Source organism: Otolemur garnettii, unplaced genomic scaffold (genome assembly GCF_000181295.1).
Source record: "Otolemur garnettii isolate 467f Iridium unplaced genomic scaffold, OtoGar3 scaffold00087, whole genome shotgun sequence".
Taxonomy (NCBI): domain Eukaryota; kingdom Metazoa; phylum Chordata; class Mammalia; order Primates; family Galagidae; genus Otolemur; species Otolemur garnettii.
In genome coordinates this window covers 7,382,691-7,400,038 of record NW_003852482.1, presented here as the reverse complement: position 1 = coordinate 7,400,038, position 17,348 = coordinate 7,382,691, and the positions used below count along the sequence as shown (strand labels likewise).

At 43.4% G+C, this 17,348-nt stretch overlaps 1 protein-coding gene across 1 annotated transcript in view; it reads right to left on the bottom strand.

Annotated features, from left to right (window-relative positions):
• The window catches only part of FNBP1 (formin binding protein 1), a 125,501-nt gene that overhangs the window by 44,957 nt on the left and 63,196 nt on the right, over positions 1-17,348 (bottom strand). Inside the window, exons 5-6 of the mRNA XM_012808209.2 lie at positions 5,779-5,841; positions 5,301-5,405 (exon numbers count right to left, since the gene is read on the bottom strand). Coding sequence (XP_012663663.1) covers positions 5,301-5,405; positions 5,779-5,841 — 168 coding nt within the window. The remainder of the gene's footprint in view (positions 1-5,300; positions 5,406-5,778; positions 5,842-17,348) is intronic.

Genomic DNA, 17,348 nt, shown 5'->3' with positions numbered 1-17,348 from the left:
TCCCATAAATGGTTCTGAGCACCTTGTACATATTAACTCGATTCACACCTGCATCAGTCCTGTTGCTCAGAGTCCACTGGCTTACAGACAAGGAGGATACATATTTCTCTAAGAAAATGTCAGAAAAAGCTGACAATAAAATCCTTAATGATAGGAAGATCTAGATGACACAACAAGTTCAGCCTAATGAAAACAGGCAGATCTCTACAACTAAGAAGTGGAGAAAGCACATTCTTTTCAACTACTCAGAGAACACGCATAAAAATGTAACCGGCCATAAACCGTGTCAATGAATACAGAAGTTCAAAGTCACACAGAATTTCTAGGCCCACAGTGCAATTTAATTAGCAATTAATAACACAAAGGTAAGTTTAAACAGAACACACATTTGGAAATTTAAAACCATGCTTCTAGTAAACCACAGGTGAGAGATTAATTGGTAAAAGAAATGAATAGTATCTGGAAACAAGCAGCGTGAATAATACTGCATGTCAAAATTTGTCGGATGCAGTGAGGTATTTATAATCTTAATATTTGCATTAGAAAAGAAGAAAGAGGGAAGCATCTGAGGAAAGAACTTTTTAAAAGGGTAATGAGCTGGGCACAGTGGTTCACCCTTTAATCCCAGCACTTTGGGGAAGCTGAGATAGGAGGATCACTTGAGCCCAGGAGTTTGAGACTAGGCTGGGCAACAAAGTGAGATCCTATCTTAAAAAAAAAAAATTAAAATTAGCCAGGCGTGGTGGTGGGACACGTATAGTCCTAGCTACTCATGAGCTGAAGAGGGAGGCTCACTTGCATCCTGGAGAGGCCAAAGCTGCAGTGAGCTATGATCACACCACCGCATTGCAGCTTGGGTGACAGAGTGAGACTGTCTCTAAAAGAACAAGTAAAATTCAAAAACATAAAAGGCAATGGAATAAATCCAAAGACAAAGACAGAGGAGGGGAAAAAAGGGGAAGGAAGAAAGGGAGGGAGGGAGGGGGAACAGGGGGTGAAGAAGAAATTAGAAAAAATAGAAAATAAAAATAGGAAAGAGAGGCTCCATAAAGACAAAATTTGGTTTTTACATTCTTAGAAAACACCAATAAAAATGATGTTTTTAAAAAAACTAATCCAGGCTCGGCGCCTGTGGCTCAAGCGGCTAAGGCGCCAGCCACATACACCTAAGGTGGCAGGTTCGAATCCCCAGCCCAGGACCGCCAAACAACAATAATGGCTGCAACCAAAAAATGGCCAGGCGTTGTGGTGGGCGCCTGTAGTCCCAGCTACTTGGGAGGCTGAGGCAGGAGACTCGCTTGAGCCCAGGAGTTGGAGGTTGCTGTGAGCTGTGATGCCATAGCACTCTACCCAGGGGGATAGCTTGAGGCTCCATCTAAAAAAAAAAAAAAAAAAAACAAACAAAAAACTAATCCAGAAAAAAGTATAAATAAGCAATCTTAGGAATAAATCATAGGGCCATAACATATGCAGCAAAAATTAAAGTGAGACCTTATTAGAAGCAATGTTTTGCCAACAAATTTGAAAATTTTTTTTTTTTTTTGAGACAGAGCCTCAAGCTGTCACCCTGGGTAGAGTGCTGTGGCATTACAGCTCACAGCAACCTCCAACTCCTGGGCTCAAGCGAGTCTCTTGCCTCTGCCTCCTGAGTAGCTGGGACCACAGGCGCCCACCACAACGCCTGGCTATTTTTTGGTTGTGGTTGTCATCATTGTTGGGCGGGTCTGGGCTGGATTTGAACCCGCCAGCTCTGGTGTATGTGGCTGGTGCCTTAGCCTCTTGAGCTACAGGTGCCGAGTCAAATTTGAAAATTTATTTTATTTTTTTCTCTCTCTTTTTTTATTTTTTATTTTTTGAGACAGAGCCTCAAGCTGTCACCCTGGGTAGAGTGCTGTGGCATCACAGCTCACAGCAACCTCCAACTCCTGGGCTCAAGCGAGTCTCTTGCCTCTGCCTCCTGAGTAGCTGGGACCACAGGCGCCCACCACAACGCCTGGCTATTTTTTGGTTGTGGTTGTCATCATTGTTGGGCGGGTCTGGGCTGGATTTGAACCCGCCAGCTCTGGTGTATGTGGCTGGTGCCTTAGCCTCTTGAGCTACAGGTGCCGAGTCAAATTTGAAAATTTATGATGAAACAGATACATTACTACAAAACCATAACCCACTGGGATCAACCCCGAAGAAGGAGCCAACTACTAGACTGGTATTTAGAAGCTTTTCCACAAAGAAGCATCAAAAAATATTTAAGACATACTTAATTTATATATGTATATATATATAAAAACTATATATATATTAAAAATTAAATATATATATTAAAAAAATTTTTTTCAGATAAAAGAGCAAACACACCAAAACTCATAAGGCAAAGTAGAACACACAAGAAAGAAAACTTACAGACCAATTTCAATGAATATAGAACATTTCCATGAAAAATATTAAATAAAATATTAACAGAACAAGGAGGAGCAGGTTCAGTAAGTTCCTGCCTAAGGGGTGCAATGTAGGGGTACACAGCACACTTCCTGGACAAAGGACTCAACCGTGACTTGAACTTAACTTTAAAAACTCAAATAGCATAACATAATTGTATGTACCCTCTTACTAAATCAAAATAAAAGAAAAAAAGATGTTAAAAGCAGAAAAAGAAATATTAGCAAAACAAATACAGTTATGTCTAAAAAAATACATCACAATCTAGTTGAGTTTTTCCCAGGAATTGCTAATTTGGGTTCAATATAAGAAAATTGATATTTACCACTCGATGAATTAAAGGAAGCAGAAAAATATTTAATGATATTCCATATCAAGTCAAGCTTAAGAAAAAACCTTTTGGCAAAACAGGAAAAAGGAAAAGTCTTTAATCCAATAAAGAGGACATTAAAATCATTCAGAACGAAATGTCTGAAGCACTCTCTTTGTAATCAAGCCTAAGACAGAGAAGCCCAGTGAGTATTTTTCCTCAGCAAAATGAAGCTTGTAACTAGCAAGGTAAGATATGGAAAATAAACAAAAGGCATAAAGATCAGAAAAGAAGAAATAAAACTTGCATTACTTGCTGGTGATACCACTATCTCTACAGAAAAAGCAGAATAAAAATACAACGAAGGCACCTGGCTCTAATTTTTATTCTTTATATTTTTGAGACAGGATCCCATTCTGATGTCCAGGCTGGAATTCAGTGGCATGATCATAGCTCACTGCAGTCCCTAGTCTAATATTAATATGTAAAAGTCATGTGTTCCGGCTCGGCGCCTGTGGCTCAAGCGGCTAAGGCGCCAGCCATATACACCTAAGGTGGTGGGTTCGAATCCCCAGCCCGGGCCCGCCAAACAACAATGATGGCTGCAACCAAAAAATGGCCAGGCGTTGTGGCGGGCGCCTGTAGTCCCAGCTACTTGGGAGGCTAAGGCAGGAGACTCGTTTGAGCCCAGGAGTTGGAGGTTGCTGTGAGCATGATGCCATGGCACTCTACCCAGGAGGATAGCTTGAGGCTCCGTCTCAAAAAAAAAAAAAAAAAGTCATGTGTTCTATATCCCACACGAATTAGATCTCAAAGTACAGTGTTGAGGGCTGGGTGTGGCGGCTCACGCCTGTACTCCTAATGTTCTAGGACTGCCGGAGCTCAGGAGTTAGAGACCAGCCTAAAAAAGAGGGAGACCCTGTCTGTACCTAAAATAGAAAAATCAGCTGGGCCTTGTGGCACACGCCTGCACTCCCAGCTACTCCAGAGGCCTTGAGGCAGGAGAATCATCTGAGCCCGAGAGATTGAAGTTGCTGTGAGCTGTGACGCCAAGACACTCTACCAGGGTGACAGAGTGAGATTCTGTCTCAAAAAAAAAAAAAACAAAAAACAAACCAAAGTGCTGAATGAAAGAAAATCAAGTTAGAAAAAAATAAATTAAATAAGATTCTGTTTGTATAAACATACAAAAGGGACAAAATTATAAAATTTACCTACTGGTGATACAAACACAAGAGGTAAAGCTATGGAGAATAAATAGCACCAATTCAAGATACGTTTTAGCTCTGGGGGGGGAATTAGGAGAAGGATGAAGTCATTCTTCTCCTATGGCAGGGGTCCTCAAACTTTTTAAACAGGGGGCCAGTTCACTGTCCCTCAGACTGTTGGAGGGCCAGACTGTGGGCCCCAGGACAAGTCAGCTGCTAAGCAGGATGGGCAGCGGCAGCAAGAACACCCAGCGGGCTGGATAAATGTCCTAGGCGGGCTGCATGTGGCCCGCGGGCCACAGTTTGAGGATGCCTGTCCTATAGTAAGTATATAAATATATATACTTGCTTAAGCAATCACCCCACTTCAGCCTCCTGAGTAGCTGGGACTACAGGCCAGAGCCACTGTACCTAGAGAGAATATGTATTTAAGTATATTAAATGGTTCTATAGGAAGGCATACTAACATATACCTGGTCTTCTTCTTTAATACCCACTCTTAAATGAGGAATTTGACAGAATTGGGCAAATATTAATTCATCCTATTATCCAACTAAACTCATCGCCAACTAACCTGGGAAAAAGCAAAAGAAATCTATAAAAACATAGGGCTTTCACAAGTGTCCAGCACAAGGCTGTGAGTGCCCAAACGGCCCAGGGCCATAATGAATGAACAGTCTAATTTTGTTCACACTGTATTGATGACTTTTATGAAAAGAAAATTCAGCTTCTAGGGGAAAAACACATATTGAGCCACAAGAAGACACACTACCAGCTTTATAATATTCTTAATGGCCAAGACAAGTCCATTTAGAGAAAGCTTTTGAGAGGACTCAAGAATGCAAGCCTTCAGCTGCAACCTCCCAGTTAGCAACCTGGAGGAATCAATTAGCAGTCAGGCAAGCAGCGAGGCTCTTTATCTTTCTAAAGGAAACATTTTAAGCAGCCAAGCTCTTCCAGATGGCCCTAAACCATCTCCTTGGCTCTCAAGAAAGTGACTTTGTCTTTGAACAACCATTAAGAAAGAGCTGCGACCTCAGGAAACCACCTTTCTACCATCTGCTCACGATCCAAGTCTCTGCATGATGGTCCCTGTGACTAAACAAGCTCCTCAAATTCTAACACTGAATGAAGATTTCCCTGATTTAGTGTCTCTGTGACCCTTAAGACACAACAAGAATTATTCCAGTTACCCTGAGCATGGGTTCCTTGAGGGGAGACAACGCTGCAGGCAGCCCCTGCTGGGTGCCCTTTTGTGGCTACATCAGAAAGAGGAACTTGGGGAGGGGCTGTCTGTGCTGAACGGTCACTCGCAAGGGAAATGAAAGAGTCTCCCGCCTTCACCTCACCTTTTCGACATCTGCTTTGGTGACATTGATGTCAGCATCCATTTTCTCAAAGTACTGCTGTGCTCGGTCAGCCTCTTTGCAATCTCGTTCAAATCGTCTTTTACTCTAAAATGTAAAAGAGTGATGAGACGATATAATTTTACCATAAGCCTCCCCCACCACAAAGCAATTCTTCTCTGCATTGATTTATGTCATACATTCCAAAAAGTCATTTTAATATCTGCCTTCATTTTTATCAAAAACTGCCCAACCTTTGTTTTTTCCATATAGTGTTTAGAGAAACACTCTACTTGAGCTCTTTTGGCTCAAATCACAGATAATGGCTCTAAAATCAAACTAAATTCCAGTGAGAAAAATCCACGAGGATGCTTCTTTAGTGTTTTGTTTGTACGTTTTTAACTTACTGATCAATTTCAAGCTTAAACTCAAATTAGGAAATCCATAAAGACCTTTCTTTAGCTGTTTGTGTTTCACTTACTGATTCGAGCTGCTTCCAGCAGGTCTCTATGTGCTGCTGGGCTTTACGCCCATCGTGGAAGTTCTGGAAAGGGGAAAACACACAGTGATTAGTAGTCCCTCTTTCTCCTATGAACACTGAAGAAAAAAAACCTTTCTTTCATCCACTTTTATTTTATGTTTATCCTATTATTTTTGTAGACAGAGTCTCACTCTGTTGCCCAGGCTAGAGTACATAGCATCATCATAGCTCACTGTAGCCTCGAACTCCTGGGCTCAAGTATCCTCCTGCCTCAGCCTCCTGAGTAGCTGGTACTACAGGCCCTATGGGACACAACTTTACAAGAGGAACTTTACCTAACAAATGCAAACATTGTAACCAGTTGTTTGTACCCTCACATTAACCTGACCTTTTAAAAAATATATTTAAAAGACAGATAAAACTAGCTGGGCATTGTGGAGGGTACCCGTAGTCCCAGCTACTCTCAAGGCTGAGGCAAGAAGATCATTTGCGCCTAAGCGTTTGAGGTTGCTGTGAACTATGATGCCAGGGCCCTTTACCAAGTGCAACAAAATGTCTCCAAATAAATAAATAAATAAATAACAGACAAAAGAAACCATTTAAATACTGAATATCTAGTGTGTACAGTCCAAAGACATTTAAGAGTAAAAGTATAAATTAAAGAGGAAATGAAAATAAAAATAGTCATCACAGACGAAGAGTTTTACTTAGAGGGAAAAAAAAGAATAGTCAAGAGTTCCCTTTAAAATTTTAGATGCAATAATATTGAATTAGAAGGCTTGCATATGCCACTTATGGAAACAATAGAAATATTTTCAAAGAGTTTGATCTTTTTTTGAGACAGAGTCTCATTTTGTCACTCTTGGTAGAGTGTCATGGTGTCACAGCTCACGGCAACCTCAAACTCCTAAGCTCAAGTGATTCTCTTACATCAGCCTCCCAAGTACCTGGGCTACAGGCACTTGCCACAACGCCCGGCTATTTTTAAAGATGAGGTCTCCCTCTTGCTCAGGCTGGTCTTGAACCTATGAACTCAAGCAATCCACTCACCTCGGCCTCCCAAATTCTGGGATTACAGGTGTGAGCCACTGCACCTGGCCTCCACTTTGATCATATTTTAATTACTGAGAGACATAATTCACACACTATACTATTCACCCATTCAAATTATGCAATTCAATCATTTTTAGTAGAGTTGCAAGCTATGCAACCACCACCACACCAATTTTAGTAATCCTCTGTATCTTAGCTGTTACTACCTAATTCCCCCACCTCCCTGTCCTAGGCACCATCGTTTACTCTCTGTCTCTATGGCTCTGCTTATTCTGGGTGTTTTGTATGAATAGAATCACATAGTGTGAGCACTTCTGTGACTGGGCTGTTTTCATTATGTCACAATGTTCATTAATATGGGGTCTTAAAGGTTCGGCCATATTGCCACATGTACTTATCCCTTTTTATTGTCGACTGATTATTCCATTATGTGGCTATACCACGTTTTGTTTACCCATTTATTAACTGACGGACATTGTTCCCAGGTTTGAGCTATTATGAATAATGCTGTTATAAACATCTGTAACAGATGGATGTTTCAACATATGGTTGGATGTTTTCATTACTTAATTTTTTTTTTTTTTTTGAGACAAGAATCTCACTTTGTCACCCTTGGTAGAGTGGCATCATAGCTCACAGCAACCTCAGACTCTTGGGCTCAAGTGATTCTCTTGCCTCAGCCTCCTGAGTAGCTGGGACTACAGGCACCCACCACAACACCCAGCTACTTTTAGAGACGGGGGTCTCAATTCTTGCTCAGGTTGGTCTTGAACTTCTGAGCTCAAACAATCCACCAGCCTTGGCCTCCCAGAGCGCTAGGATTACAGGCCTGAGCCCTGGCATCTGGCCAACCTGCTGTTTCTGACCTGGGCCAGGTCACCCCTCCTTAGGCAACCTGGTAGGCCCCTGCTCCCAGGAGGCCATCACATCAATGTGAATTTAACGTGTGGAACTGACTGGCACAGTGCACTACAGCCGAGAACCAGCTCCTGGACTCAAGTGAGCTTCCTGCCTCAGCCTCTTGAGCACCTGGGATGACAGGTATGTGCCACTTTGCTTGACTTAGATATTTAGAAATGTAAGTTCACTTCCTTGCTTTCTGTGAAGGCCGTGGGGCACACATGTGTGTGGGGTTACCCAGCAAGAACCTCAGGGAGCTCGGTCTGGGTGAGCCTCCAGGACAGTGTTAGGAGATGAGGTCGGAGGAGGAAGGGTGAGGTGTGTGGGCTCTTGTAGGCCTTTTCATCTGAATGAGCTACAGCGAAGGGATGACTCGGAGTACAGATGTTGGGAAGGGAAGATTCCAGACAGAATGCTGCTGCAATGCCCTGGACATGACTGGGCCTCAAACCAGGTGGTACTAGTAGTGTGGGGAGGGATGGGGGTTCAGATTTGGGGTGTCTTCTGATTAGTCAAACCACCAGGATTGTCTGGGGGATAGGACCACATATGAGAAAGTGAGAAGCCCAGAGTGACTTTGAGGTTGCTGGTCTGAGCTTCAGAAGGAGAGGGAAGTCTCAATGGGTCTGGTCAGGGACGCTCAGCCACATGGTTTTGTACGGGTTTAAGTTGACATTTCTACGAGACTCCCAAGTAGAAAGGCTGATGCGTACTTGGCTGCAGTCTGAGTTCAGAAAGGGGTCAACACCAAAGATAAGTTTGGGACCATAATAAAGTGGGGTAGTTAAAGCCAGGAGACGAGATGAGGTCACCAGAAAAGACAAAGATCTCAAGGAAAGAAATGCTAGAAATATATAGAAATATTAAGAGAATGATGTCTTTTTTTTAAATTCAGAGACCTAAAATCGCCACTTCCCCAAATCTTTTAATATCTTTCCACTGTGACCTCACTGTCTTGGGCAATGAATGTACTGGGGATTTCCCAGACCCACTCTCCACCCTGCTCTGGTTCCCAGAGGCTGACCTGCTTGGACTCTGTAAGTGGGCTCCCTCACCCTCCAGCTCTGAAGGCAGGATCTGTACCTGCGGCCTCCTCTCTCTGAGAAGCTGGAGTATGGGTGGTTCAGTTGCAGAATTCCCCAGCTGAGATGCTGCAGGTTGGCTGGGTCTGTAGATCTTGCACACAGCTCACCTGTGGCACTCCTGCAAGGAGGGCTCCTCCTTGCCCTCTGAGGCCTGGAGGCCGGAACAGTTCCCCAGGGTGCCACCCTGTCCCTTACTCCTTCTCCTGAACCCTGTCCACGAACCTCCTAAATTCTCCAATAAGCCCCTTCCTTTAGTTCCTGGTTTGAACGTGCTGTTTTCTGCACTGTGGAGAAGGTTGGGGACAGAAGGAGACACAGGAAGAGAGTTCCCTAAGTCTGCCATAAGTCAGAACCTATGACTTAGCTGAGTCAGGAAAGATAACTGACTCGGGAAGGCAAGGGAAGAGAGGACACATCAGGGTTCCTTTCTTTTTTTTTCTTTACGAACAGTGCTCCTTTATAAGGGAATGTTTTCTTGTGTCTCTTTAGAGGTCGAGTTTCACTGTTTTAAGCTCCTCTTTGCAGTAAGTTTTATCTATCCAGCAATTTTCAGGTCTCTACAGACCAAAGGGGAGCCCCTCGGGGCTTCATTTTTCAGCTCTCATAATGGACACAGGGACAAAACAGAAAAGAAAAGTTCAAGGCTATGGAAGAATCAAGAATTAGAGCTGGGGGCAAGGTTAGAAAAACTCTGAAACCTGGAGAAAGCATGTAAAGTGCAAGCCGGTTTTCCAAAAGCCACATGTACCACTTTTAAAAAGCCTGGAGGGAAAATGGGAGGGAGGTTGTAGGGGGAGAGAGAGACAGATAGGGAAGTGGAACAGCTGGGGAGAATCCCAGGACAGACAGGAGGGCCATGTCAAACCACCAGGGCTAAAGCGTACCCTCCCAGGGAGGCAGCTGGGGTCGTGATGTCCTCACCTGGTGAATTCTCTGTCATGAGATCTGTTTCCAAGGCAGGACCATGGTTCTGCAGTTTGCTGCAGAGATACCACCATTCCCAAAAGTTTTACTCTGAGAGTCAAAGACAGGCACAAAAAGACAAAGAAAAACCTAGCGCCAAACTCAGAGCCGTACTCTAGGTTTTCACACTATCTCTATAGCAACTCTTAAAATGAATGTTTTAGCAAAACGAAAGCTCCCTTTCACCCCTGGGCAGTCCTGTGGGTGGGGACAGGAAATGCACAGACATGGACACTGCAGGGCACAGGTTGGCTGGATTTTATAAAAGGAATCTTCTCTGGAGACAAGAGCCCCCCCCCCCCCAAAGTCTTGTTTTAGAAGCATTAGAGATGATTTGATTGAATAATCCACATAGGAAATCCTTCTGCCACTCCGTAAAGGTTTGGTAAACATGCATTTGTGTTTAAGGCACACCTTGACTTTACTGGTGCGTTTTCTCCCATGAGGATGTGGTTACACTCTCCTCCATGAGTAAACAATTATCTGAAATATGCAATTGTGACCTTACCATTTCATGTGGCTTGAGATATGGGTGACCCTGGTTTTTCCTTTCATAGTGTGTGTCCCTCCACCATTTATTTGGCTATAACACACAGAAAACTCTCTGTGCCGTGTGACCCCTTACGAAATTACGGATAAAGCAAAAGCCCTCCTTCTGCTCTGTGTGCGGGTGACCTGAAGAGCTGGGGCCGTTTGTAACCAGTTCTATCTTCACTCTTTTCAGCGGAAAAGCCATGTTAACAGTTACAAAGTTAAACAAACAAACCGGCTTGCCAGATGTATTTGTTGTTTATCAAAAAACAATGGCAGGACATTTCTTCTCTGGACAGTGAGCAAATGTGTGTCTAAAAAGTGTGCCTCCCAGCTCTGAATAAGGAGGAATTGTTCTCCAAACAAAGATAATAATAAGCCCTGCTTTCTGAGCCATGGAATGAAGTCATCCCTGCTCTTTTCTCCTATCAGAAAAGAGACAGGAAATGCCATCTCTAGAGACCCAGAGGAAGGCTCTTTACTTTCTCTTGTAATAAGATGCTTTTAGTTTCTCTTAAAACATAATAATGGGCTAAAAAAAGTGCCTAATGGTATCAGGAGTGACAGCTACATGCACTTATTTTCATTTCAACTTGTTAGCAGAGCTTTAGACAGATAAAATCATCCTTCAAATTTCTTTTTAGAAACTTCCCAATGACCAGAGGTAGCGGAGAGTTAGGGGGAAAAAAAATCACAAATAAAAACAAGCAAGCATTAACGTAAAGAAAAATAGAACAACAACGTTTTGAGACCTCACTGCACTGTAAGAAATCATACTTAGACTGAACAAACTCACACAAATAGCCTGAGAATGTTGATCATTCGAGCTCTGCAATTAGGTACAACAGCTGCTCATCTTTACTATACAGAGAGAGATTAAACCATTAACAGTTAAAAAGGCAAAATACGGCACTGATGCGAGAGCAGCCATTTCAGAAAAAAAAAAAAAGTAGAAAAACAAAAGAATAAATGCTCAGATGAGAACAGTCAACCATCTGGAATTTTAAATATAACTCAGATTCCTCTGATGAAAACAAAGGAATAGAAAGACTTGAAAAGGGCAAAGAAAGAAGGCGCTTCCAGAAAACACGTCTGTGGTAAACACTGTCATTTTCTCAAAACCCACAGTGTAGTAGGTTTGAACACTCGCAGCTTCCAAGTCTGACTCGGGATTCCCAGCTTTAATTTAACTACAGATATAAACGGTGCAGATATTCATGCGGACCCTGTGGGCGTGAAACACTCCAGAGGTATTCAAGGGAGGGTTTCCCACCCCTCTTAAATGCCACACGAGAAACCAAAGCTTCCAGGGCAGGACATGCATTCTGTTTTTATTCAGTAAAGCCTATTTTTCCCAAACATGTTTATAATAAAAATACCTCTTCAACGAACTTGTTTAAAGTTTCCTAAAATACCCACATCCCGGTGTCCTGCTCCGTTGCTTGGCTTCAGCCCTAACACTGACCACAGCACATGGCCCTGGCCAGGCCTAAGCATCAGGGGCGGCTGGGTCTCCTTCCCTCCTTCTGCAGGGGCCTCTGCTCACTGTCCTTGTTATTCCCGGCCGGCCTGTGCCGCCTAGAATGCTCTGCGTCAGTAATCTGCCTAGGCTTCAGTAGTCTTTTATCTGTTTTTCAGAATAATCCAATTTTTACATTCCTTAAAGTTCTTTTTCTTTTCTTTTCCTTTCTTTGTTTTTGAGACAGGATCTTACTCTGTTGCCCTGGCTAGAATGCAGTGGCATCCTCATGGCTTACAGCAACCTCAAACTTGTGGGCCCAAGAGATCCTCCTGGCTCAGCCTACCGACTAGCTGGGACTACAGGTGCCTGCCACAATGCCTGGCTAACTCATTTCCTACTTTTAGTAGAGATGGGATCTCGCTTTTGCTCAGGCTGGTCTCCAACTCCTAAAATCAGGGGACATGCCTGCCTTGGCCTCCCAGAGCACTGGAACTACAGGCATGAGCCACCTCGTTGGGCCACTTTCTTTGAAATTCTAATTCTTTTATAGAATCATGATTAACTCTTAGGGAGTCTTGGAAAGAATCAACTTAAATGACCAATATCAAGCATGGACTGACTCACATCCCTCACCTGATCCCTTCTCAGGATTTACAGATGTTACTTCCAAACCAAAACAAGGAGAGTCTCCATCAGTTAAGAGTGCCAGGTCGATGGGTGGAACTTTCGGTGCAATAATCCTTCCCTGGGCTGACAGGTCTAATTCAATAATCTGCTCATCAGACCTTAATGGTGTACTCACACATGGGGCTACCCTTGGTATGAGGAAAGCAGTGTGAATAAAACCAAGTCCCCTGCCCTTGTGAAGTGCAGTAGACCCAGTAAGAGACGCAGAGTAGGGGAATGAGGAGGGATGGGTGTGGGTGAAGGTGACTGTTTTAGACAGGGTAGTCTGGGGTGCCATTCAGTAGAAACTTGAATGTCACGTAGGCGTGAACTTGCAAAGTTCTGGGGAAACACCCTTCCAAGCAAAGCAGCAGGAAGTGCAAACGCACAGCACTGTATGACAGGGCTCAACCTGTTCAAGCGAAGTGAGAAGCCAGTGCCATCAGACTTCACGTGGACTAGGTGGTGACGCAGCCAGAGGTGTGGTGAAGACCAGCCCCCCAGCCACTGTGAGCACAGCACGGTGGAAAATTAGGAGGGAGGTGGCTCGGCCTGAGCTGCATTACTACAAGTCGAGCTTGCTGCTGTGTGAAGAACACAGCAAATGGGGCAAGAGTGGCAGGGGGTCGGAGGATGGGACAGCTGGTGTGGATCACAGACAGACAGCTTGGCCACTGCCCCCGGGGAAAGCAGAAAAGCAGAGAGGTGAATCAGGAGGCTCAGCACAGCCCCCCATCTGCGAGATGATGACCAACTCAACTAACTAGGGTAGACTGGGAGAAGTGGGGAGCAGCGGTTGGGCTCAGGGTGCTGCCTGTGGGCAGAGCAGACGGGACTTGACAGTAAATAAGATGTGGAGGGTATGGGAGAAGAACGTCCTGGATGGCCCCAGGTTTTTAGCCAGAGCAACTAGGTTAGAAACAGTGCCATTTACTGAGAACTGGAGGAAGGGTAGACTAGAATGGGGTGTGGTAAAGGAGTCCAGCGGGTCAGAGACAGGTTTTGGGGTGAGGTCACAGGGCCCCTACACTGCAGAGCTCTGGGGTCATCCTTCGCACTGTTGCTGGACCTCTGGCCTCCACGGACAGTAGCACAATGGGGGATGTCGCATCAGGTGTCTGAGGAGAGATGTCAAATGGGGGCTGGATGTAGGAAAGTCGGGGGAGGCCCAAAACCTAAATCAAGTAATTGTCACAATTCTCAGAAGAAACACAAAACCCAAGGTCAGAGTTCAAGTCCAGGAGTAGAATTACTGTCCTGTAAGCTAAATATGTTATCATATGAATGACGACACACAATTTCTTTGGTTCACAAATCAACAGTTTTGCAGGTAACAAAACCTCAGTGGTGAAAGGACCCATTCTTAACAAACAGAATGCCACTTGTTCATGTTCTTTCAAAGCACAGAAGATATAACAAAACAAAACTCCTACTAGAGCTAAGGTAAGCCAGGGGATTCATGTGTGTTGGAGAGGAGGAGTCTGATACCAACCTATAAAGATTTTTAAGTGTCTGCTAGGCAGTGATACAAAGAGAACTCCTAATTCTTTGGGCTGGCTGGTGTATGAGTGAGACTCATGGAAAGACCGAGAACTAAGAGACAGAAAGGCTTCTTACTTTTTGATTATTGATGCTGCAATAAGGGGTCGCGACCCACAGGCTGAGAACCGCTGATTTAAACAGATGTAACGCTACCAGTGTGGAACAACTGTTAGGAACACTCACCGCTCATTTGCCGGGTCATGAAACCTAAAATCCGTACTGTTCTATGTTTTCTTTCTACATGTCCTGAATCAACAGGACCGAATAAATCAGAAGTGGGCTTAGCTAGATCACACACATAAAGTCCTTTTAGTTTTTGCTTTTCTTCACGCTGAGTTTTATCGCTTTGCTATACTCTCTCATAGAAACCTTTCTTTTTCTAAATATATTGGAGTCAATGCTGTAAAACTGTCTCGTAAGAAATTAAACCCCTTGAAAAGGTCCATGAATCAGACCTATCCAATACTTAATGTTAAATCTTGTTAACCTTTTAAAAAGAATATAGCTTTTAGTGTAGCATCAATTTTCTAACGTTTCAGGAACGTTGGGAAAAATTTTAAACAGTCAATTCTATGTAATGTGGGGTCTATCAGCATGTGGGTATGAGGCTTATAAAAATTTTAGTGACTTGCTGAAAGTAATGTATAATTGTTTCCTCTAGCACTCTTCAGATAAAGTGATTCTGCTCCCTGCCAAGATTTTGTGAGTAATGAACCATATTTTCCACCTACAGGGAGTTTTCTTGAAATTCCAGAAAATGCTGGCAAAAATCTCTTGGTTCTCCTACAGGAGCCACAAATCTCCATAAATTCCTCCTATGTGATTAGTGGTGACCACTGTGGGGAGCCCTGGACAGACTCAAAGGTTGGAGCAGAACCAAACAACTTGATTCAATGCGCAAAAGTTGCTAGCAGGATTACAGTAGTTCCTACCAAGGAACGTATCTGTCATCAGCTCTAACTACCCAGATCTCGGATGAGCCAATTCACATCCATGCTGATCACATCAGCAACATTTGGGAGTCTCTTCTATAATTCTGTTGTAGGCCATTAACCTTGTAAGTGATTGAGATCTGTAAATAACGTATGTTTAATCATGGGTGCTTGACTTCATATTCTCATTTCTGGTTTAGCTTGGGAAGTAATCTCACACCACACACAAAGAAAACAGCTGTGAAAGTAAAGAGCTCGCTGCTATATTGTTTATATGGACTAACTAAATAGTAAATAAATCAAAAACTGGTAAAGCCTATAAATCAAACAACAAAGACTTGGCTGTTAATTTTTTTTTTTAGGACAGGTTTTTGCTGTGTTGTTCAGGTTGGTCTCCAATTCCGGGGCCCAAGTGATCCTCCCACTTCAGCCTCCCAAGTAGCTAGGACTATAGGCACACATCACTGCACTCAGCTCCAGAATTAAGTGAATATAATAGTTAGAATAAAACACAATTACTCTACAATTCCAACTAGACTTCTCAGGTAAGAACATGGAACGTGCTTGTGATGGTAAATGAAGAAGAACATAAATTACGCCTATAACAAGCCTATAACAAATACATGCATAATACAATTTCTATATTTAAGACTAATACTCTTAAATCTTACGTAGATCTGCAAATGACATTAGGAGAGAAACTTGGAAAAATAAGGATTTTGATTTACAAGGTCTTGTGAGTTTTTGTTCTTTAATTCAGTTTTAGTAATATTCTTTTAAAATTTTAGTAATTTGGGCAGCGCCTGTGGCTCAGTGAGTAGGGCACTGGACCTATATACCAAGGGTGGCGGGTTCAAACTGCAACAAAAAAATAGCTGGGCCTTGTGGTGGGTACCTGTAGTCCCAGCTACCGGAGAGGCTGAGGTAAGAGAATCACCTAAGCCCAGGAGTTGGAGGTTGCTGTGAACTGTGTGACACCACGGCACACTACTGATGGCAATAAAGTAAGTCTCTGTCTCTACAAAAAATAAAAATAAAAAAAATAAGAAAGAAAGAAAGAAAAGAAAAGGGAAGGGAGAGGAAAGAAGGGAGGGAGGGAGGCAGGGAAGAAAAAGAAAGAAATTCCTTTTAAAAACCTACATATGCCTACAGATTTGTGTGTCAGGAGAAACACTGATTATTCATAACACTATGTACGCAAACTGCATTATGATAAATGAATACAGCATATGTGCAGCATAAAAAGCATCTTTTCTCCCAGAAACATAAATAGGACAAATCTTTTTTACAGTTAAGAGATCTGAAGACTTAAAGATCAACCAGCACGCTCATTATCACGTTATGGCCGCACAGGAAAGAAAAACACCAGTCCTTCCTTCCACCTCATTTTCTTTCACTTCCTTTCACACTTGCACAGAGAGAAGGAAATTTCATCTTGTACACGGTGAACTATTTTCCATCATGCCGACTCTTGTTGGAGATTTATCTATTCAAACACAGCAAAATATAAATGAAAACTAATTTTCCACCAGCATTCTCAGCTGAACATGGACATTCCTGCTACGGGCAGTAACAAGATCAGCAGTAATCCTATAAAATCTAAAATCATCCCTGTGGGTAGACAGGATTCTGCCACCACACAAATGGCCCAATTCGTATTATACCAATTGTTAAGAATGGCACTTAAGCAAGACACTGTTTCCAGCCATCCATGAGAAATAGTAGCCAGGTCTGAAATTGTAAAAGCAGCTTGTTTTCAATGTCATCAACCAAATCAACATTTTTAGAAAGGTCATTTTAAGTTGGGCAACTCCTGCTAATGACATATGGTGGTAAGCAGCCTGTACGTGTTCTGGATTCTGTGATACATCCTGATCAAGAAGCTCTGGGGCGGAAACGAGATTCTGGGCTGAGAAACAGAATGACCACAGTAAGAGAAATCGGCTGCAAAGCTCCGTATACCTGAACACTGGGCTGGCTGGTTTATATTTGCCTTCTTGCAATCCGCCCTGCAACTAAGGTGGACACGATCAGCCTCAATTTAGAGATTCAGAAGTGGGAGTGCAGGGATTTCAGAATCTGCCTCAGGTGCCAGAGCTGGTGGGGCTGCCAGGAATCCTGAGAGGGGATCCAAAAGCCTGTGTCCTTTCCTCTCCTCTCTCTGCCGCTCAGCAGGGAGCTCCAGCTCTGTAGACACAGCCCTGATGCTGGCCTCCCCTTCCCTAAGAAAGACCCCAAGCTCCCTCTAGGCTGTTCCCAGCAGCACAGTGAAAAGCTGACCGGATCTGGTATTGGAAGACCCGAATGGGAGCTTTGGCTCTGTTATGCCTTTTCTGCCAATAATGAACCTCACCAGGAAAGTGGAAATGATAGCATTGTATTGTTGTTTCAAGAGTCACTGTTATGGCTCGGCGCCTGTGGCTCAAGCGGCTAAGG